Here is a 22,656-nt window from a genome sequence, read left to right as displayed (position 1 = left end):
GTCAACTTCTTAAAATGACTTTCCCCTTTTAAAATAGGCCTTTAATTAAAGAAAAAAAAAAAAAAACAAAACCAAAAACAAAACCAGTACTTTACCTGATTCTACAATGAATTACACATTTATTTGAAACTGACAACTCTATTATTACACACAAACACCTGAAAGCCATTCATAGTTGGATTCACTGTAACTCCATTCATGGACTAGCAGAACTAATAGTAACACAAAAATTGTGAGCTTTACTTCTAAGAAACTGACCTCTATGGGCAGCATTTCATGCAAAAGCAGAGAGAAGAAAAGTCCCAGGGCTTAAAAAAACCAATACAAATTAAATCACCTGGTATTCTGAAAAGCTTGAACAACTCCTCATGGTATATTTACACAGGACATAATTACACAGGACTCTGGGTGAGAGAGTTACCTTTTTTACAAAATAAGTGTTACAAATTATGAAGCAACATTTTAAGAAAATTAATTGAGGGCTGGGAAAAGGTGAAACATAATGACTTAGCTTACTGCTAATGTTCTGATTCCCCCAAAAAACCAGAGATTTATCCAGGGGATATAGAGAAAGCAGCAGCAGTAGAAAAACAAGATCTTGTCACACAGCAGCATCCAGGCTCGATACTGACAAAAGACATCAGTTTAAAATTAGTAATGGCTGCAGACAGGATTTGCCTACCTGAAGAAGGTAGGCAAATGGACCGTGAACTGTAGCCCTGAAAAGTTCCACTTTGTTGCTAGATATAAAGTCTGAATCAGCTGTTGCTACAACAAACCAGCAGTAAGAGAGTTCTTCAGCGAGCTCCCTGCTGTGTGAACACAGCCCCAGGCCTGCCTGCAGACACACTCACCATGGGTGCACTGGGCCCTCCCAGGGGCTGCAGCTCACACAGGGGCTGCCTGGGCTGCTCTGCCCCATGCAATTCCTCGGCAGAGCGGGACCGTGCCTGGGGAGGACTGCCCGAGAGGGGGACTGTGATGGGCAGGGCTGGGGGTGAGTCGCTCTGGCCAAACAATAGATCCCTGGAATCCATGCACGTTAGTTGCTTTCACAGAGGAAAAACAGTAAAATGTACTTTGAGCAGCAACTTCTAAGAAGAAGAAGAAAAAAAAAAACAAAACAAGAAAGAGAAAAGAACATTTAAAACCAGTGTGCTATAGTGTATACTCAGAGGAGCTCTTGTCCTTCTGGATCAAGAGGCTAACACTACCAGTTCTACTTTTGTTTTCTACTTCCATGCTGAAAATTATTCTCATTCCTGCTTCCTAGAACAGTCTCTCTACTAAGACAAAAGAAAATCCCTTTTGCTCAAAATCTGTTCCCCAAAACCATGTATCACTTTAAAACAACTCAAGTCTGCCCAGAAACTGAGAAGACTTATACCAAAAACAAAACTGTAAAATATTCACCAACTTGATTTGACTTCAGAAGAAATCCTAGATACTATTCCACTTGGCCTTTCCATACATGCATTTAGCTATGAAGAAAAAATCTCGACACATTTTCAAAAGTCTTTACCACAGAAGAAACATAAGCAACACAACCTCCAATTCAAGGCCAGGAATTGTACAGCATAAGGTCAAGAATCAGAGTTTCAAAATCTTTAAAAAATAGAGTGTTATCTTCATCAAGTTTGTAGAACCAAAGTCTTAGAGTACATGCCATTTTCATTAAATTAAAGAGCATAGGCACAAATACTTGTCTTGTTGAAACTCTGGCAACAAAAATATTAAGCATGTGAAAATAATGGAAAAATAGGCAGTCCTTGTGACAATAACATGTCAAGGTGTCATTTGGCTAATGCAAGAAGGGCTGCAATCTGTTCTATCTCTTGCAGCAACTGCACAAACAACTCTGATGTTTTTGCAACAAAAATTAATACACTACAAATCAAAGAATGAGGAAAAGTGTTTCTAAATTTTATCTAAAGTCAGATTTGATCTAAATAGCCCCATCAAAAGTTCTGCAGGTATAAATCTTCTGTGTGAAACTATCTACGGTGAACTACACCAGAAAAGCAGCACCAAACAAGTGGCACCTGTTGTGTTAAAGCCATTGTGCAGAGACAATAAGCACACAAATAAATCGCTACCTGAATGACATTTCATGTCAGAAAAACATTCTGCAGAAGAGGATTCATGCACAGAAATTTCCCCCAAATAAGATCTGGCAATATCTAATAAAAAATACATGAAAGACTCCTCTCCCTCAATACATACACAGGTGTCCTGTGTCCCTGGACTCTTTATTTGTCACATTTGGTCACTAAGCAATGCTACCTCATTTTCACCTGTTCTGAACCTCTCCTACTCCAACACATGTCATAAAGCATTCTTTTTTAAAGAGTTAACAAAATAAAACATGCATTTCTTCAGCACCTTAGCAGGACATAATGACTGAAGGTTGTCATTACAGGTAACATCTGGATATTCATCAGTTCTAAACTGAATGGCACAGAAATCCAACAGAAGGATGCACATTCTTAAAAGACACCATGTCTTACTCTAAGGGCAAGAAAATCCTGCATTGATGAAATAGCATATTTTAAACTCATCAGAGTGGATGCAAAGGAAGCATCTACAAGGACAAAGCATTCAAACCTCACCTGAAAAATCTGATCATTTGTTTCTGACTCTCCTGTAGCATTACAGCTGCCTATGAACAAATCATTAGATCCTTCCATAGCAATATCATGGTCAGCTCCACTCTCTTCCATTACAAGGTGACCTGAAAAGGTTATAGAAGTTCATTTTAGCCTTCTGCCAGGAGATTGCCGCAGGTGTTGTCTTCAGGTTTTACAAACTTCATGTTACAAATTCTAATGCTGTTGCAAGATAACAGCAAAGTTCTCCAGAAATCCTTGCCTCCTTATCACATTATTACTCACTGCAGAAAAATTCCAGTGTGTTGCTCCAGGAGTAGAGCTTAGGCTTTTATATGAGACAATTTGCTTGATTTGTCATTGCATACACAGATACAAAACACACATACTCCCTCCCACGATTTTCATCTGAATATGTCCAAAAGCACTGAACTAACAACCACACACATCCAGAGAACACTTGATATTTAAGCACATGCCAGCAGTGCTTTATAAAAACATTAGTCATCTTCTTCCATAATCACCAGACAGAATTTGCATTATGCAACTCTGTCATGCAGACATCTTGAAGTAAATCAATTGGTTTTAAAGGCTTATAAGACAGCATATAAAAGAAAAAAATTACTATTGTTAGTCTACAGTGGTATGCTTTGGGCAGAAAAAACCACCAGACATGTCAAACAAAATTTGGCATTAATCACGTGGTGAAAGACAAAAAGACAGAGTTCCCAGCAGTTCAGAAATCTACCTCCTATCCCAAAGAAAGCTTCAAGATACTCAGCTGCCCATTGCAAACCTTCAAACAGACAGATAATATTGGACAGTGAATTGCCACATCCACAGGACAATGCTCTCATGCACATAGCACACCCTTCAAAGCAGCAGCCAATCCCAAACATTCACAAGCAGCAGGACAAAATGACAATTAACTTGGCCCCTGCCTAACAAGAGTTTACATATATAAGACTACACACACAACATACCCAAATGAACAGAAGAAAACTCCTGTAGTTTGGGGTGAAGGAGGGGGAAGGGTGGTCACGATTTTTCCCTTCAGTATTTTATTTTAAAGACAGGCTGCATTATATTAGCACATGACTCCTACCAGCTGTATCTTCTTCACCACACCACGCAAGCAAATTCCTCAAGATGGACCTTCTTGGCTCTGGTATTTCAACTGTTTACAGCTTTTGCAAGGAGACTGTAACAGGCTAGAGAGTAACTTCAAAAGAACTGTACAACTCTTAAAGCACAGATTTATTCTGCTTTGCAAAGGTATAAAGGACACAAAGGCAAAGTAAATCCACATCTCCTTGGCTTTTGAAGCTGAATAAAGCATCCTGCTGATACAAACAACATTGAGAAGTTAAGCAGCTCATATGCTCAATATATTAATACTTTAATCTAAAGCAGATTTATTTTTCCATTCAATTTTCAAGTGATGACACCCTAGACCAAGTTCCAAATGAAGTTACCTCATGTTTACCAAATATTTTTGAGCTTTGGATCTGAGAACAATTATAAGATGTTTCAGTTAAAATGTCTGAAGCATCTTAGCAGCAAATGGAAAAAAAAAAAACCCAGAAAGCTAGATTTCATCATCACTCAACCATTTCCTCTCAGTTCAAAGACGTAAAGAAGAGACGGCAGTTTGGCAAAAGCAGCACATTTAGTTCTTTGAGATAAACTGAGTTTGTTCCAGACACCGATAGCACGGACTCTGAGCATGCTGGAACCCAACAACAGAACACAAGGACAGCTCTATGGGGACAGACCAATGACCCCAGCAGCCCAACATCCTGTAGCTAACAATAGTTAATAACAAAGCTCAGGGGAAAAAATCCAGCAGTAAGGTAAATACACAGTGATATTCATCCAGCTTCTTTTCATAAGCAGCCCATATATTTTATATTTGGGTTTAAAATAATCCCCGTGGTACAATTTTGCCCATGATTTTGTCTGATCAGTGTTATAACCCAGGCAAACCACTGGCACACACACCACTTGGAAAATCAACTCCATGGTTTAACCATCCAGGTTTCATTAACCTAAATGCTTGTGTGCAACCACAGAGATTATTATTTTTTTTCTTAGAGAAATATGCTTCTACAGAGGTGTACAAGAACATGCACAGTTAATGGATCTTATGGTTGTAAAAATATTGCTGACCAATTCCCCAAACAGGAGAGTTAAATCCTGTATATTTATGTATACATAAGTCTACGGATATTTTGTCAGCAATGTGTAAATAGCATGTAAATATCATTTCATAAACATTAAGTGAGTGCCACAAAAATTCCCACTGTAACACCAGGGCATCACATGTTTAACAGCTGGCTGAAGGAGAAATGTGGAAGGTTAACGTTAGTGTACAGTGGGAACAAGAGCTGCATCCTCAAAGCACACAGGCAGTTCTCTGTGCCTCTGCTTCAGCATTAACACAATTCCAACCCCAACACTTAATAGGCTGCTTCCCGAGTCCAGCATTCCAGGGCCATTTCCAACACATGGGTTAGTGTATTTTAATGCCACAGGTCTATTTCCTTCACCCTGCTTCCATTTGGGAAGCACTTTTCTCAAGTAAAGGGAACTCTATGGCCATTGTTGTCCCAGGTTCACCTCTACAAAGACAGCAAGCAGCCACAGAAACTGCTACCACAGGCAAACATGATAACCACCATGAGCGCTGTATGCAGGGTGTTGGTTATACTTAACAGAAGATACATACAATTCAATGCTTCACCACCAATCTCTTTTGAGTTTTCTGCAAGATTATAAGAAAACTTTGGATAACTGCATAGCTTACAGCAATCAAAATTCACTGTCTGAAAAAGCTCCCTCTGAGGGCATTTCTCTACAACCATTCACAGTAGCACAAATTCACAAGGGTGTGAATTACAGCAAAACATATCAGGGAGGAAATCAGGACATAGGGGTCCTCCCCAGTAAAGGAGTTACAATTAGCTTTGTCAACTTGTACCAGGTTTGAGATTTAGCCTTATCTCTATCACGGAAGAGCGGAAGAGGAGGCAGATGCTGTTAAGAATACAGAGAAGATCTAGGGACTCACACATAAAAGATTTCTCAAGTCAGTTTTTGGTAGACAACGCCAATAGCTGGAAAATGACCCTGTGTCAATTTCGCTGACAAACAACGCTAGGTCTGTGAAGTATGCTTAAGAAATAGACGAGATTTCCGACTCTCACGAAACAGCAAACACCCAACACCCGCCCGCTCTAACACCGAGTCACCACTCAGGGAAACCCCGGCTGTTCCCCAGAGGCCACGAACAACTGTCAAAAAGGTAGGGGGAAAAAATTTATAAACAGCGCAAGCACACAGCATGTCCTCACACAAGCAGCCTTCTCCCAGAACACCAAACTCACTTACAGCTTCTTTTTAAGTCCACCGCGCGTAGGGTTTATTACTTCTAGTAGGCACTTTATTGTGGGTGTGCCGCTTGACATGCAGAGAAACACAACCCGAGTGACTCCGAGCAGAGACCACCACTCCAGCGACCCCGGGAAGCACACGGGGCACTGTCCGGCCCGGGCACAGCCCGAGCACAGTCCGGCAAAGCCCGGACACAGCCCGAGCACAGCCCGGCACAGTCCGGCAAAGCCTGGACACAGCCCGAGCACAGCCCGGCACAGCCCGAGCACAGCTTGGACAGAGCCCGAGCACAGCTTGGACAGAGCCCGAGCACAGCCCGGCACAGCGCGGGCGGCCGCCCTCAGGAGCCGCTCCCGCACCTGCAAGAGACCCCGGAACGCACCCCAGCCCTGAGGAGGGCGGAGGGCGCCTCAGCCCGCACCCGTCGCACCCCTCGGCACCACAGCCCCGCGGCGGGGGCAGCGGGAAGCACCGGCCAGGGCCGCGTCGCGGCGGCCCAGGGGGAGATGCCGGAGCCGCGTTACTCCACCTGGGCTCGGCTCCCGCAGCCGCGCCGCCATGCGCGCCTCCGCTCCGCGCACGCGCGCCCGCCCTCAGCGCGGAGCGGGGCGGGGGCGCGCGGGGGGCGCCGGGAAGGCGCGCGGCCTCTCGGGAGCGCGGCGGGCGCGCGGCACGCGGGCGGTGCGCGGTCCCGCGGGGGGCTCGGCCGGGGCGCGCCGCGACACGTGCTCGGTGCCGGTGCCGGCGACAGCGGCGGCCATGGCGCAGCTCACGGCGCGGTTCCGCACCGAGAACCGCAGGTGAGCGGCCTCCCCTGCCGGGCCGGGGGTGGGTTCGGGAGCGAGTGACGCGGAGGCGGTAACGGAGCGCTGTGCCCGCAGGTTCGCCGTGGAGGATGTGCCCTTCTCGGTGCCCGCGACCTCCGAGACCACCGACCTCAGCCACCTCATCAACAAGCTGCTGGCCGCAGCGCACGGTAGGTCCCGCGGCCGGGGCGGCCTCTCGGAGCCCGGCGTGCCCCGTGTCCCCAGGCCGGGCCCGGCGCCGCGCGGGCTGTCACAGCCACAGCCGGTCCTGCCCCGCTGCCTTGGCCTGGCTGCCTGCGGTGAGGCGCTCCTGGAACCTGATCTGAAACGCTGCGGTACCGGCGCTGCTGGGCATTCCCAGAGAGATGCACCAAAGGCTGGCATGCTGTGTGGCGCCACAGGCCAGGCTGCCGCAGCAGATGGGAACGGAAGTGTTGCCCCAAACCTGGCACAAGAACTAATGAAATCAGAGGTTTCGTTTTTATAACAGCCTTTTAGAAAACTCAGCTATTCTGTCGGTGCTGAAATGGGCCGACTGACTTGAAAGCTGATCTGGGAAAGCCAGATGTCCGATGTTGTTGGAAAATCCCATTTTCTATAAGAAACTGGGTCAGTGGTATTATACCCTGCTTCTTGAACCTTTTGCAAGTTGCTTTCAACCCGTGACATTGCAAACAGTTCTGAACAGAAAACTGGTCCACAGTGCAGTGCTTCTGCCAAAATGCAGAGCCTTTGTCACTTAGGCCATTACAAAGGGAGAAATACAAACCAAATGTTCTTAGGATTTTCCTACTGTTGCCACAAATACAGGGCTCTAGCTGGTGGTAATGAGAATGGCAAGATCCATAAAGAACAGTCAGGAAGCACCGCTGGGTTTTGATTACACAGAGCTACAGAGAAAATACAATAAGAGGCAAACAACTCTTTGAATCCCAACAGCAAATTTTCCTTCCTCTTAAATAATCCTGTGGAAGTAACGGGCTGCCCACTTAAAACTGGGAGTAGAAACTAATTGGTTGGGGTTTTTGTTCTTGTTGTCATTTGTTTTGGGGGTTGTTTATGTTTGGGTCTTTTTTAAACTCTTCCTGGCTCCATTTCCTGAACCATTCACAACATTAGGCCATTCTTGACAGTGACAAATAAATAGTGACACCTGAACACTGATTTTCCCTATTTGTTTCAGAGGATCACAAGTATGTGGAATTTGACTTCCTTATCAATGGCCAGTTCTTGCGGTTGCCACTGGTCACACACATGGAAATGGAAAACATTTCCACAGTAAGTCATACTCAATGTCTCTCCTTCTTGGGCAGTAGAACATATTTAGCCAGTTTGCTTCAATCTGATTTAGATATTACACTGTTGGCTGGGTAGATTTCCTTGCTCAGTTTCATTTCTTTCCCAGGAGAATTCCCTATATTTTTAAATCCATTACGAACTGCAGTGATTGGAGACTACAGTGCAAGGAATGTTATCCAATCTGTTGTCTGTGTACAGTTCAAAGGGGAAATTCTTCTCTTATTCAGTTCATCATTAATACATTTTTGTCTCTTATGGTGGGAGATAATGGGGATATTTAATATTACCTCTAGAAAATGTTGCAGTGTTTTAGACACCAGTTTTGTATTAGTAAATATAGAAGAAGAGGAATGTAAGAAGACTGAAATCACTTGCTTTTGCTTCCAGCTTGGTATTAATAGTAATTTGATAAAAAGATGGAAAGCAATGTAATTCACACTTTTTTTCTAAATACTTTTGTTTTACTGATGTGGCAAAGAACTTGGATACCACGACCTTTGCTCAATAAACTTGTACATTTGTGCCACACTACAGTTAAATTTTACTGTTAGTGATTAAAAAATCCAAAACCATGCTACATCACTAAATAACTGTTTTGTCTGTGAGCTCAGGAAGAAGTGGTGGAAATAGAGTATGTGGAGAAATACATGGCCCCTCAGCCAGAAGAATGCATCTTCCATGATGACTGGATCAGTTCTGTTCAAGCCACTGAAGAATGGTACCACACTAAGCCAGTTCTAAGTTTTGTCTTGCTTATTCATGTTCCTCCCTGGTATCAAATAGAGTATTTTCTCTTTAATAATCCCTTGGGTGGGTTTTTTCCCCTCTTTGCTGTATTTTTTTAACCTTTCAAGTCAGTCAGCTACTTGCTTTTGTAAGCAGTTCACTTGTTATGCTGTCACAACAGTGACTTTAACACAGGTAGAAGACAGCTAGAGACACTGAACTTGAGATATTGCTTATGCAAATGAACAAATGTTGTTTAGTATCCTTTTTCTTAAAGGAAAACAAGTTTTCCTCATTACTCTTTTTTGCTTAAATCCTTGACTTCCAACATGACACCCATCAGCAATAAATAGAATAGCCTACCTTTCTGCAGAGATTTTCCTGAAAAAAAGCCAAAGAGGCATAATTATTCTATTGTATTTTCACATTTATTTCCCAATCAACTAGGTAATGTTCATATATTAAGTAGAGATTTGAAAATGCTTTGAGAACCCCTGGCAACATACTAAAACTAACAAATTGAGTTTTGAATTATGTAAATTATAGAAGGGATCTTAAGTCCCACCAACCAGAACATGCAGTACTCTCAGTGCTCGTCTTTCTAGCCTGTACTCTTGGCTCCCCAGTTGCAAGGCTTTAATGAAGCCTTGCTCTGTAGCAAAAAGCTATATTTTCCTCTTTCAAGCTATTTCTTTTAAACCAGTTACTCTGCTAATAGTTTTGCCAAGTTTCTGGTTGAGGCTTTATTTCATAAAAACATTTGTTGGTCTTAAAGATGTTTCCAATGCTGTACCTGTAGGATATTAACTGGCTGCTACGACCAGACTGCTCGGATCTGGTCTGTGGAAGGAAAATCCATCACCACAATAGCTGGGCACACAGAAGTAGTGAAGGATGTGGCGTGGGTGAAGCAAGGTCAGTATATATAGCAGGGGAATAGTAGTAGTTTGATTTACTGGGGGGGAATGTTAGCATTCCTTAACTATGAATATTTAATTATCTAAATGTAATTATTTCAATCTCTGTCAGTGGTGTAAGAAATTCACTTTAAGATGGTTGTTGTGTATCCACCCTGCAGTCTCCATTAACAAATATGGTGTATGTGTAGTTATAGTAACTGTACATGCAGGGCAACATGATGTAAACTGAAGCACGTGTAAGTTTCTGTCTATCTGCTATTTCCTCTAGGATCAGAATAATTATTTATAAAAACTTTGGAAAGCTGAGCTGGGCATGAGTGTAACTTTTTTCTTCCTCAGATAGTTTATTATGCCTGTTACTCAGTGCTTCCATGGACCAAACTATCCTGCTCTGGGAGTGGAATGTGGAGAAAAACAAAGTGAAAGCCCTTCACTGCTGCAGGGGACACGCTGGCAGTGTCGAGTCAGTGGCTGTTGATTGCACAAGAACCAAAGTGAGTGACTTCTGGAAAGAAACCTTTGTGTTTTGTGGTTTAGCAGCCTGTACCTCAGAAATCCTGGTTTTGTCCTTGCATGGGTATTCATCATGATTTTATGACACAGTGATAATTTTCCAGTCTTATAAGTGGTGGTTATTGAGGATTAAGAGTGTCACATCAGTGCTAATCCATAGAATCACAAAATCATTTAGTTTAGAAAACAAGTGAAAATTTAAAGTGTATTTTACTTTAAATGCCTGAGAATTGTATGCTATAACGAAGTATTTTCAAATTTGACCTAAATATTTGTAGGAAAAAAATATTCCAGAGTTCTTGGAAAAAGCAGGTGATAAAGACGTTCTTTCCCTTCACCCAGAAATTCAACAGTTATGAGCACTCCCACCAAAGGTGTAGTCATTGCTCCCAGCTTGACTCAATATCAGACAGTTTAAAGTCAAACTTTTTGGTGCTGAAGGAAATAGGCATTTTGTAGATATTTTTCCTACAAAGGAAGTAAAAAGAATAATTTGATGTATGCCAGACATCTGGGAGGGGGGGATTTTAGGAGCCCAGCACTGTTATTTGTGTGTTATAACCCATTTTTCAAGCAGGTCTCTCTTCCAAGGTCTATCTGGATCAAGATTTAACAAAATGTTTCTGTTCATACAGTTCTGCAGTGGATCCTGGGATAAGATGTTGAAGATCTGGTCTGCAGGTAAGATGGAAGTTTGTAAGGTTATCCATCATTATGTGAGTTACTGGTATGGGTAATTACACAGTTTCAGATCTTGTTATCAGCTGCGTGGTGGTTGAAGGCACCATAAATGTGGGGATTTGCTTAATTACTTACATGGAGATGGAATTCAAAAATCTGTAGCTCAAGTCTGCCTGTCTTCTGTCCCAGTACCTACAGATGAAGAGGATGAAGTGGAAGAAGCAGCTAATAGACCACGGAAAAAGCAGAAAACAGAACAGCTTGGACTAACAAGGGTAAGATGAGCTCTGGGTTTGTCCAGGATTTTTCTTTAGAAGCACAGCCACAACAAATAATTTCTCTTTGCTAAAGGCGACTTTAAAACTGCTGGTATGTCTCAGGATGATCAGACTCTTTTATTTGTTTGATAACTTACTCAAATCTGTCCCCATTAAATTCTAGACTCCCCTGGCAACCCTCTCTGGCCACACAGAAGCCATCTCCTCTGTGCTGTGGACAGATGCTGAAGAAATTTGCAGCGCATCGTGGGACCACACCATTAAACTCTGGGATGCTGAGACTGGAGATCTCAAATCAACTTTGGTGAGATCATTATACTCAAGCTGTAGATTCAGCTGAGTCCAGCTCAGAGAAAAAGAAAAAGCTGTGTAAAATAGTAGCTCCTGTCTTAGTTACTATTTTCTTTCCTGACAGACAGGAAACAAAGTGTTTAATTCTGTCTCCTACTCATCCCTGTGTCGCCGCCTTGCATCAGGGAGCACTGACAGACATATCAGACTGTGGGATCCTCGCAGCAAAGGTGAGCTAAACATGATGGTCTCAAAGATGTTCTTCAGGATCAGAACTTTGTCCTGTCAAGAGACATCTCACAAACTCTTCTGGTCCCTCTGCTTGAAACCAGCCCTTTGGGGGCTTCTATTAAATACAAAGCTTACATCTATTTTCTGTATTCTGGTGCAAGACTTAATGTCTTAGCTAAGAATTTAGAAATTATTCTTTTTTTTTTTAACTTACTAATGAATGTTCAGCTGTGCAGTTGCGGAATGGATTTTTTTTTGTAAGGTTCAGACTGAGGCTGGTCTGATAACCATTAAAGTGAAACAGTAGTCACTTGGACATGGTACCATATTTCATAAACAGATGGAATTACAGATATTATGACTGAGCCTATCAGATTTATTTTCATAGACACATTTCATAGAATGGTCTGAGTTGGAAGGGGCCTTAAAGATAGTTAGATAGATAGATAGTTCCAATGCTCCTGCCCTGGGCAGGGGCTCCTTCCACCAGAGGAGGTTGCTCAGAGCCCCACCCAGACTGGCCTTGAACACATCTCTTTTTGTAGGCTCTGTTCAGGTGCTGAACAGGGAAAGCCACAAATAGTAAATAATATTTACTTGTTTGACTTCTGTAAAGCTAATCCGAAGTTCACCAGCATATTACATGTTGCTAATAAAAGTATTTTTTTTGTTTGCTTAAAAAGAAAATCTTTGAAAAGGAAGTTTAGTGGCAAGAAAATACATTTTGAGTGGTTTCAGGTTGGTTTCTTTTTTGTTTGGCTTGGTTTGTTTTCTTCTCCAGAACTTCTGTGGCTTACATTTTTGTTCATTTTATTTAGAGTTCACTTAACTTGAACTGCAATTGCACTGGATTTTGTATACATCCTCAAAGTGCTGGTTTCAGCATCTGCTGATGTCTGTATTTTTTCCTCTTTCTATTCAGATGGCTCCTTGGTTCTCCTGTCTCTGACTTCTCACACAGGCTGGGTGACATCTGTGAAGTGGTCACCTACCCACGAGCACCAGCTGATCTCTGGTTCTCTGGACAACATTGTGAAGCTTTGGGACACAAGGAGGTAAAATAAACCTGTGTTTGTTGCTGTGCAAAGGCACATAAGCCTACAGGGTGAGCTACCCCTCAGGAAATAGCAAAAGCAGTCAGTTAGTGGAAACACCTGTGGCATTTGTGAAAACCGTTTTGGAAATCAACCATATAATAAAAGGGAGAAAAATACATGTAGTTTACCACAGGGCTGGAAAGCATATGCTGTTGAGCAGCATCTACACATGCAAGAAGGAAGCCATAATAAATTCTTCCCAACAAGTGATTGAATTTCAGTCTCAAAGTTGTTCGCAAGCAGATGAAAAATGTTGTTGCTTTCCTCTTTGGGGATGTAGGAGAGAGTAATACTGATGTGATTGGCTCTGGGGAAAGCAGAGGAAGCATTCCAGATGGTCAATGTCTGTACTCTCTCAAAGTGTTTATAACTGCTTGATCACATCTGTTGGATAGCATTGGGATAGCATTTCTCCCTGGGACCAGTCGTTGTCTGCAGTTGCTCACATAACTTCAAACCTGTTTCTCACCAGTTGCAAAGCTCCTCTCTATGACTTGGCTGCTCATGAAGACAAGGTTTTGTGTGTGGACTGGGCAGAAGCAGGGGTAAGAATCTGAGGAGCAAGTTACTTGATTTATATGCATGATGTTTAAGAAGAAAGCTAAGAGCACTCAGGGGCTGTTACCTCCTTATGCTTAAGGCTGGAAGAGAACAAGCAGCTGTAGTTGCGCTGTGTTTGATGTCTGGGTGGTGATGTCCAGGCACTGCAGCATGTCCCTAGACTCTGCAAAGGGGAAGGGTGGGAGCAGGAGCTCTGTGGCTTTAACTGGAGCGTTGTAGTGATATTCCAGACAAGGAGAGATGAGAACAGCACTGCACCTTACTCAGAGAACACATGTTCCAAGGTAGCCTCCTGCCATGGGGACTAAAGCATGAAGTAAAGCTGGGGTGTGGCAGTCAGTATATGTAGAAGGGGAAACTGTATCATCCTCTAGAGCAAGCTGTTCTGCTACTGCAGTGGTACACACATATTTAAAATTACCAAAAAACCCCATTCTGTGAATGTTCAAGATTCTCAGTGTGGCTCCTGTTCACTATAAAAGTCAGGAAAAGCTTTAGCAGCTTTCCTACACAAGTTTCACTTCTAATTTTAAGAGGAGAGTAAGAGACAAAGTTGCTTCTGCACTCTGATTCTGGGATTTAGTCATGCATTAACAGTTCATTATTCACTGCTGCTTTTTATAAAGGAAAGAAAAATTGAGTCCTTAACTTCTATGTACTTATTTTGCATAGTTCTGATATTAATTCCCAGTTTCCTTCTCTCATCAGTTGTTGCTGAGTGGAGGAGCAGACAACAAACTGTATTGCTACAGATACCCAGCTACAGCCTCTGATGTTGGGGCATGAAGGTCAACAGCCAGAAGACTTTTTTTTTAAAAACAAAGATTTTTTTGCAGCAGTTGCTCTCTATTAGCATCTCTACACAACCAACTTCTGAAGAAGGGAGGAGTTTGTTGCTCAGAGAGCTGTTCCTGGTTTTGTATTGGTAACCTATATCCATATTTGTCACAGAAAAATAGCAAAGCCCAAATGGTATTCATCTGAAACAAAGCAAAGGTCATTTCCTCCCTTTTGGATGGCTTTGAATTAGCATCTTTTAAATTACTATTTGTATAGCCCTTTTAATAAAAAGTAAACCGTTCACTGATACTTACAGAAAAAACTACTCAATGACTAAATTATTTTTTGAGTTTACCTGCTTTATGTTGGGGGGAAAAAAAATAAAGCTTTTATCAACAGTTCATTGGTTTAGTGTGTCATTCCAGATAAAAATGAGATTTCAGCTCTCCTCTCAGTGTGGCTGTTGGCAGTTCTTATGATTTAGTCCTTAATTAAGAACCCAGGCTTCTTTCTAGGATGAAGACTTGGTATGTGTGCAGTATAAATAGCATACATTTATATGATGATATACAGGAACTTGACAGATTCATTGGCAGATGAAATATTCCATATTTTAGTGGCTCATAAATTAGGGTTGTAGATTATAAGAATGCCAGCCTTGCACCACAGTACTTGTGCTGCAGTGCCACTAATGTGGTGTCTTGGACCTAAGGATGTGTAGAAACAATGGTGGGTCACACAGAGAAGGCAGAAGTAGAAGGACTTGGTTCTTACAAAGAACAGATGCAAAAAGGTGCGATAGCTTTTAGGTTGATAGAGGATAAGCACTATTCAAACATGCTCAATTTCTCTGCTGGTGGTTTTGCTTTGAGTTCAGCATTCAAATGCAAAAGCTTTGCTGCACTTTGTTAGATCACATACGTGTGATGTTCAAGCAGCACACTGTTAAACTGTGTGCAGACCTCACTTGAATATCCTCACCAGTGCCTTGGCTTTCAATCAGTGTAACACCTGTACAGCACTAACAAGTTAAATGCTTAAATTAATAATTTTTCTTTGAAGAATGGGAACTCTGACCACCGGGTTTATAATATAGAATATATATATATCATTTTATATATATATATCATTATATATAAACTATATATATACTTCATATATAGTTCTGAGTAAGGAGTTTTAAGAAATAACAAAGAGCAAAACTGGTGAAAATGGCAAAGGACAGGGGAAGGATCTCTGATCCCTTTGCTCTGCAAGTGAAGCACTGCAACTGACAACTTATATGCCTATGTCTAAAGACTCATTAAAGCAAGGTAAATAAGCTAATATGGTTTTCTTGCCTTCCCAAAAAGATTTACAAAACACTTTTTAAAAAAGATCATGTTACCTGAAGTATCAGCTTCTCTTAGACTAGTATTATTTAGACTCAAGCAAACCCTGTGGCATCAGTTGTTTTAGTTTCAGTGAATCCATCAGATCTACTGTTACCTGTAAAAAAATACACAGAATGTATCTAAAAAGGCAGGTTTTGATAGACCAGAATGAAAAGCAGGAGCATTTTTATACTCTCCTCTTGTCTGGAAAAGTACTGTGGCAAAAGAACAGCCAAAGAAGGAACTAAGTAAACCATATTAACATGAAGTGATACCAGTGTGAGTATAATGTATTTTTGGAATATATCTGTATTACCACTGTCCATAAATTATCCTGAAACCCAGACATTTTACATTTGGCAGACACTTCTTTCAATAACCTGTAATCTTAAATAAAATGTTTTAATAAGAGTTCCCTTTTGAACATGCAGTCCTTCCATTTAAAATAATCATGTGAAATTACAGTGATCAACATGAGTTGATTTTAAAACTGCAGAAGAACTGAGTCAAAAACATGGTAATCCAGAGTCAAGGTGCTGATGGTGATTCTACTCACAAAAAATAATTCTTTCCTCCTCTAAAAACCATTTCTGCACATTCCTAGTGCCCTAGTAGCATAATACGAAAGCCATAAGGAATTTTTATGTACTAACTGCCAATTTCGCTTAAATATAAAAGTGATTCTACAAGGGAGGGGAATAAAGACAATAATCAGCTACTGCAAGATTGACCTACGTTTGTTTTTTATTGATGGGAGGTGGGGGTTGGTTTGTTTTTGAGAGGCTGTGCAATACACATTGTTCTATTTGTATCCTTCCATTCTGCACTGACACCTGCCATAAAATGTCCACCAGCACACGTGCGCTGCCTCTAAACACAGTTCAAACACCACCATGCATTAGCTCAAGGCAAGGTCTCACCTGCTTGGTCTCTGGCTTAGTGTCACATTTGCATTTTCTCTTCATGTGTTTCCTTTTACCCAGCTGGTTCTTTCAGCTTTCTTCTTGCTTTGAGAATTTCGTCTTTGCTTCTGGATGGCTGCCATCCCTTCCCTACAGCCAGCCCTGGCAGAGCACTGCTTTTTCTCTCTTGTTGGCATTTGGTTTTTTTTAATCTGTCTTCTCTCAACTGCAAGATTGAATTAAAAACAAGGGAAGGGGGAAGGAAACATTAAAGTAAATATTCCAGTGACACACAACCTGAATGTGTGTGTGTGGATAATGTAGACACAGGAGTTTGGGCCAGCAGTGCAGATCTCCAGCCAGCACTGCTCTGCCTGTCCCTTTCAACCTACAGTCCAGAGCCTGGGGTGAGGTTTGTCCTTAGTGAAGATAAACTTACTGAAGTTTTGATTGGTTTTGTACAGGCTGATAAATTTCCAGGATAAACTCAACATACTCCTCTAGATTTTAGCATGCATACCTTAGGAAACAGATCTAACCACATATGCTTAAAGTGACTTCTGCAATTTAAACAAAAGTGTTTCACCAAGACTGGAAGGAAGCAGAAAGATAAAGGAATACACTTCCAATGAAAACTTCCAAGATGTGAGGTTATCTTCTGAATTTTCTGACATTTCTGCAACAGAAAGCATGAGATAGGCACATGCACAAATTCCCTAAAGGGAAAATACAGTTTTGTTACACTCCTATGTTAGTTTAAGTCTTATTAAATGTGGATAGAACTTGAAGAATTGCAGAATTTTTAAAGGTTTTCTCATTACTGAATTAACAAAGGGTACAAATTATCTCCAAAATTATGTGATGATAAACATGATTCTTAAAAAAGCAAACAACCCCTCCAAACAACAAACAAAAGTCCCAAACAAGCAGCAGATTTAGGCTGATCTGTTCCATGACCTCTCTGAAATTTCAGCATGTGCTCTTTTCCCGTACTGTGGAGAAGGCAAAAGGTTTTATCAGAATAAAACTTAATGAGAACAGGTAAACACACTTTAGATTTCTACTCTCTGTCAGAATGGGGCTGCCAAGCTGGCCCTGACACACCCCAGTCCAGGGGTAAATGCAGTTTATGGATGAACACCCTGCTTGAATTTGAGAAGCAGGGTGTTAATCCATAAACTGTATTTATGCAGTGACCTGCATAGATACTTCATTGGCTAACAACAATTTGTAGTAGCTTACATTGCAATTTATATGCCAAAAAAAGTCCCATCAAGTTTGAATCACCAATTTTGTTTGATGTAAGCTCACTGGCAGAGATCTCAAATTACAGGCAGAACTTGGGATGAAATTAGTTGTCATGAAAACCAATTTAAATTGCCCTGTAAATTGCATTAAATAAGTGGCTTTTCAGCTGCCAGTGAGAAGTTGGCTAAGTCTGGTCTAGGAAAGACAGCTGCTCAGTCTGGATGAGTCTATCAAGCAATCCAAACCAAGACATGTACTGTAGGGAATGCTGGAAACAACTCAAACCACAAAAATGTAAATTTCTGTAGCAATTTCAGTATTCATACTTGAAACTTCAAAATGTTGATTTTCCATGTCTGTGCAATCTACTCCATTGGATAGCTAGCAGCCTGTGACCAACAGGGGATCTCGGTAGAAAAACACAGTGCAACTAAATAAACATTGAAATAAATGCTCTGTGATTACTACTTATACTTTCGGCCTATAAGGTATAATTTACGCAAAGAAATTTCTTTAAATGCTTGAAATTACCTCTGAATGCAAACCAGAACTCACAAAAAGCTGTATAGAGAAACATGATAAGCCAGTTTTAGCAAAACATCTCAATAATCTATATTGCTTATACAAAAGTTCCCCCATCACACTTCCTACTGTCTATGGTCTATAAATTTAGAATAGGGAAGTAGTGATCTTCAGTCAGTCCACAGCTGTTCTAAACTGCATGTGAAAGACAGCTGAAATCCCTTGGAAGAGCCTTCAGGAAATGCTCAGTGAATTCATTCCTCTCCTTTAACTCTCTCTCTATCCCAGTTCTTGAAAACTATTCAAGTCTGTTATACACACATGCACAAACCAAGACAGGTCAAAATAAATCGCTGACAAAGCACAGAAGAAATACTGGAAATTGATTTATTCACCAAAGAATGAAGATGATTATGTGGTAACATCTGATGCAGAGCTGGATGCCAAATTAGTGATAAACCTATGGACCATGAGGAGAGGCAGTATGAATTGATAGTTGGAATATGAACACATGAAAATGGCTCATTCTCCCAGCCAATAACCAGTACTAGTTACTTTCAATAGGGCACCCTCAGTTGCCTGTATCATTTGAAAAACCCAAAAAATGGTATCAAGTGTTAGAATGACATTGTTGTTTTCTGAAGCAGTTCAGCACCAGAGAGGAAGGCAATCTTAAGCTATTTTCCCCTCTCAGTGGTGTCACCACCATACCTGTGCACACATCCCTGCACACACATTTAGTGGAACAGCTTAGCAGGTTTGAGTTTGCTTCAGTAACCAAAGTGGTACTGCAGAGTCTGGCAGCCAGGCTGAGAATTCTTTGTCATGTGGACTTGTTGGGGGATCAGGAGGGACACCACCAAATAAGCTACACTCTCCTTTTTTAAAATACTTGTAGCATTGAAGGCTACCTGGTGACATAAATTCCTTGTTTGTGTCATTCCAAGCCTTAAGCACACTGCTGATTGAGCAGTGGATGTGGACACCCAGAGCCATCTGCTCAAAACACAGCCAAAGTCTGAAAGGTGTGGCATGGCTGTGCATTAGTGGGAAGTGTTGTTTATGCTATGATGCTTGGGATTGACAACAAACTTGTTTTCTAATGTCCCCTGTTAAAAGCCACTAATTCATTTTCTAATTTAAAGAGCACAAATTTCCATCTCTCTCCCATTCTTTTCTTCTCAGGTGTTGCATAAACTTTAGCCCAAGTGTGAAAACATTTGTGCAAATCTGCAAAAACTTTTTGATCTTAAAAAAAACCCAAAAAGGTCAAAATTTGATAGAATTTCCCTGAGTTCCACTGGAGAGATCTTATCGCTCAGGTCTCAGATGGGTAGTTTGCTATTTTGGTGGATTCTGAGCATAGGATGAGCTGTTAGAATTTGCTGGCAGTAGGTTTTTAATACTTAGAGTAGAAATCAAGACTACTTTTGATGTTACACAAAAGATCTTGTTTCCATCTTACATCAACATGAAAATGGTCCTCTTGATATAAGCATAGGATATGAAAGAATAATGGATTTAACAATCATAATGTTTTTCTTTAGGTTTAAGAGTATACAGAGACCTTCAAAGGATACTCTCTGCTGTTTCTCAGAACACAGTACTTATCTCCTGCTGCTACAATGCTAAACAAAGTGTTTCCTAGATCTAAACAGCACAAATTTGAACAGATCCTGGTTTCAGCTAACCTGCTCTAATTCAGAGCATGTCAGTTAATACAGTGAAGCCTACCCAAATCAATGGCATTAATACAGATTTTCAGAGAAGCTTACATGCAGCCTACCTGTGTGCAATTTACAATAATTAGATCTTGTATCTTAATGTAGCTGAAAACCGAGTCAAACCAATCTCCAAAAAATCAAATACTCCATGTCAGTGAAGGCTTTTCTGACAGGAAATAAATAAGATTTGTCCTCATAGTAACTAAGCTTTGGACAGAATGGTGAGGGGGAGGAGATGATGGCTTTTCTCTCCTTCTAATCCAATCTATTTAAACAGAGGAATCAAAACAACAGCTGTTTAGTGCAGTACTGGTGCCTCAGACTCCAGCATGAACTCACCAAAGATGAGGAGACTACAGTTCCCCTATTTCAGCTTTCCAGTCTCTAGGCTGCTGTAACTTAAAGGTGCAAGTCCAAATGGTCCTGTTAAAAAGCAGCCATGACTTTTGCCAGGAGAACAATTCCCAAGCTGGGCACCATCCCACCACACACCACTCTGAACCTCTGCAGTATCCATAGGGATTGCTTGCTACATGTAAACAGAGGATTATGAGACAAATCTGACCAGATCATTGTTGAGAATATTATACCACATACCAGAGAAGTCTGTCTTAATGAAAGAAATCTCTATTTCTAATACTTTCTCAGGCTGCTGCAGTATAGTGCAGCAACTGAAAAATATTTTCACTTTTGAGATGTCTGAATCGTAATCTCTTATATCTCGGCCGACATATTTGGAGGTAATGATTTTGCTTAGCTAGCTCAAGTATAGCTTTTGCCATTTCCTGCCATCCTTCTGTATTTATTTTTTATAATTTGTGATACAACAGTTTGTAGAGCTACTTTCAAAAAGTTGGAGAGAAACAAACTTTTTTCGTTTCCCTCTGTAGCAGTATCTTGCCACTTACTCTTATTTTGCTATCCACTCCCTGGTTTATAAGCCAAGTATCTAGTTTCTTATTCCTCACAGGATCAAGAAGGTAAAAACTTCCTCTTTTTAAATAGACCTTTAGGCTAGCACTCCAATATAGCAGACACCCTGGGCTCCCAATGCCATGTCACCATATTTCTCTTCCTACCCACATTTCTGAGTCCCTTGTGACAGCAGGGCCAGGGTAGTAGGCTGTATTTACCATTGTCACACCTTTTTGTCAGTGACATTTACTCTGAATGCCTGTGCTGTTAGTTCACCCCCATCCTGAGAGGAACTCCTGAGCACAGAAGAGCAGGGCTGAGTTCCAAGGAAGCACAGCTGATGCTCTGATGCAGCCCTGGCTGCTGACACCAGCCCTGCACCACCAGCAGGGCCCTGGGAGGGACCACTGCCCGCAGTCAGACCTCTGCACACCTGTGGCTGAAGCACCACCCCCTCTCCAGGAGCTAATCCTCCCTCCTGGCTGTGCTCAGACTTACTCTTGGTGAAAGGCACAAGGAGCTTGGATCATCACTCTTCTCTGACTTTTGTCTTGGTTGCACTTCATAAACCGCCTACAAGTAGCACTCAGCACTCATCAGTAACTAACTTCCACTCTTGTTTCTGTTCTTCATGTTGCTAAGAAGCTTAATTGCTATGAGATAAAAGAATGCTTCTATATTTCAAATTTTCTACCTGAACTGATTATGTCCACAAAATAATAAATCAACAATTTCCTTCTAAAAAGTGTTATTTTTTAATGTTCTTCCATTTAAATGGCCTGTACAGATATCTACTTCTGAGCAGTAGAATACTGATGGGGACTTTATGGTACAATACACATCAAAAAGCTCCTTCTAGTTTCAGATTATTCTTTCTTTTCTCCTTCTTTTTAGCCTTGTTTTTTAAATAAGTACTGAATGTGTAACAGTAGGGATATGCAATCTCTATCTCTCTCTAGATATATATTTATACAATATATAACATCAGGGCACATTAAAACATTTACGGTCTCCTGAGGGAGTCACTGCTTGGGATTGGCCACAGAGATTAGATTTGGGATTTCATTAAAAAATACATTTATGCTGCATTTTCACAACTAAAAGAATAAAAAGTCCTCTGTTAAATATTCAATCTAATTATACTTTGCAGGGACTATTACCAAGGCTGTAATTGTAATGAAGAAATAATTTTATAATGCTTGAAAACTTCAATAGCACATTATACTGAAAATCAGTAATTATGGATTAAAAAAGACTTTGTGTCTTTCCAATTAAAAAATTAAATTCCAGCATAATAATATGCAATTGCTCATGTGCTATTCTTTATAAATCATACAGTGTAAAATGACAACTAACGTGGACAGATAGTGGAAAAGAAATTCCCCCTCCATTGCACCTTTACCTCTTAAGCCTTAAAGAAAAATTACCACCAAAACCAACTTGGGATAGTAAAATCAATATTTTACAGATATTTTAAAAACATTTATGGGAAATGGGTTGGAAACGAATATTTAAAATTACATTACAACTCCAGAGCCTTTTAAACTGCTGTTTTCAATGAGCATTTCAAAAAAATTATCCAAAATGCTTAACAATATACACATAAAATCATATACACAAGTGCTTTCTCATTTATTTTTAACTTTTTGCATTTTTGTTATTTTGGGAATTCTTTAGATATACACTATATCTTACATATAAATCTATTTAGATATTATAATTTTTTTATAAGCTTCCGTAAGTTGCAAGAAAAAGACCAGAAAATTTACCTTATAAAGTTCCTGGAAACA

At 40.8% G+C, this 22,656-nt stretch overlaps 2 protein-coding genes across 6 annotated transcripts in view; one reads left to right on the top strand and one right to left on the bottom strand.

Annotated features, from left to right (window-relative positions):
* CARF (calcium responsive transcription factor) overlaps nucleotides 1-6,256 on the bottom strand; it is a 34,095-nt gene extending 27,839 nt beyond the window's left edge. For 4 of the 5 annotated variants that reach the window (XM_036386679.2, XM_054515418.1, XM_054515417.1 and 1 more), the window contains exons 1-2: nucleotides 2,610-2,716; nucleotides 855-1,094 (exon numbers count right to left, since the gene is read on the bottom strand). In XM_036386679.2, the coding sequence (XP_036242572.1) occupies nucleotides 855-1,037 (183 nt within the window). In that variant the 5' untranslated portion in view covers nucleotides 1,038-1,094; nucleotides 2,610-2,716. Of the gene's footprint in view, nucleotides 1-854; nucleotides 1,095-2,609; nucleotides 2,732-5,996 lie in introns of those variants that run through there. The other variant, XM_036386680.2, reaches the window with a different exon arrangement.
* Nucleotides 6,257-6,667: 411 nt separating this feature from the next.
* Nucleotides 6,668-14,583, top strand: WDR12 (WD repeat domain 12). The gene is made up of 13 exons (XM_036387080.2): nucleotides 6,668-6,799; nucleotides 6,881-6,975; nucleotides 7,989-8,083; nucleotides 8,716-8,822; nucleotides 9,630-9,745; nucleotides 10,090-10,244; nucleotides 10,899-10,944; nucleotides 11,134-11,219; nucleotides 11,386-11,526; nucleotides 11,638-11,743; nucleotides 12,667-12,799; nucleotides 13,314-13,386; nucleotides 14,111-14,583. Exons 1-13 carry the CDS (start codon nucleotides 6,759-6,761, stop codon nucleotides 14,186-14,188), a joined length of 1,272 nt encoding a protein of 423 aa, XP_036242973.1. The 5' UTR covers nucleotides 6,668-6,758; the 3' UTR covers nucleotides 14,189-14,583.
* The last annotated feature ends 8,073 nt before the right edge of the window (nucleotides 14,584-22,656 follow it).

This window comes from Molothrus ater, chromosome 7, assembly GCF_012460135.2.
Source record: "Molothrus ater isolate BHLD 08-10-18 breed brown headed cowbird chromosome 7, BPBGC_Mater_1.1, whole genome shotgun sequence".
In the NCBI taxonomy this organism is placed as follows: domain Eukaryota; kingdom Metazoa; phylum Chordata; class Aves; order Passeriformes; family Icteridae; genus Molothrus; species Molothrus ater.
The sequence above is the reverse complement of the archived record's forward strand: the minus strand, read 5'-3'. Positions and strand labels throughout refer to the sequence as shown.

What these genes read in the sequence shown, in the direction of transcription:
- WDR12 (XM_036387080.2), top strand. Translation starts at nt 6,759, where the DNA reads ATGGCGCAGCTCACGGCGCGGTTCCGCACCGAGAACCGCAG. An exon ending in AACAGCTTGGACTAACAAGG is followed by an intron (nt 11,220 to 11,385) that starts GTAAGATGAGCT and finishes ATTAAATTCTAG; the next exon opens with ACTCCCCTGGCAACCCTCTC. An exon ending in GAGATCTCAAATCAACTTTG is followed by an intron (nt 11,527 to 11,637) that starts GTGAGATCATTA and finishes CTTTCCTGACAG; the next exon opens with ACAGGAAACAAAGTGTTTAA.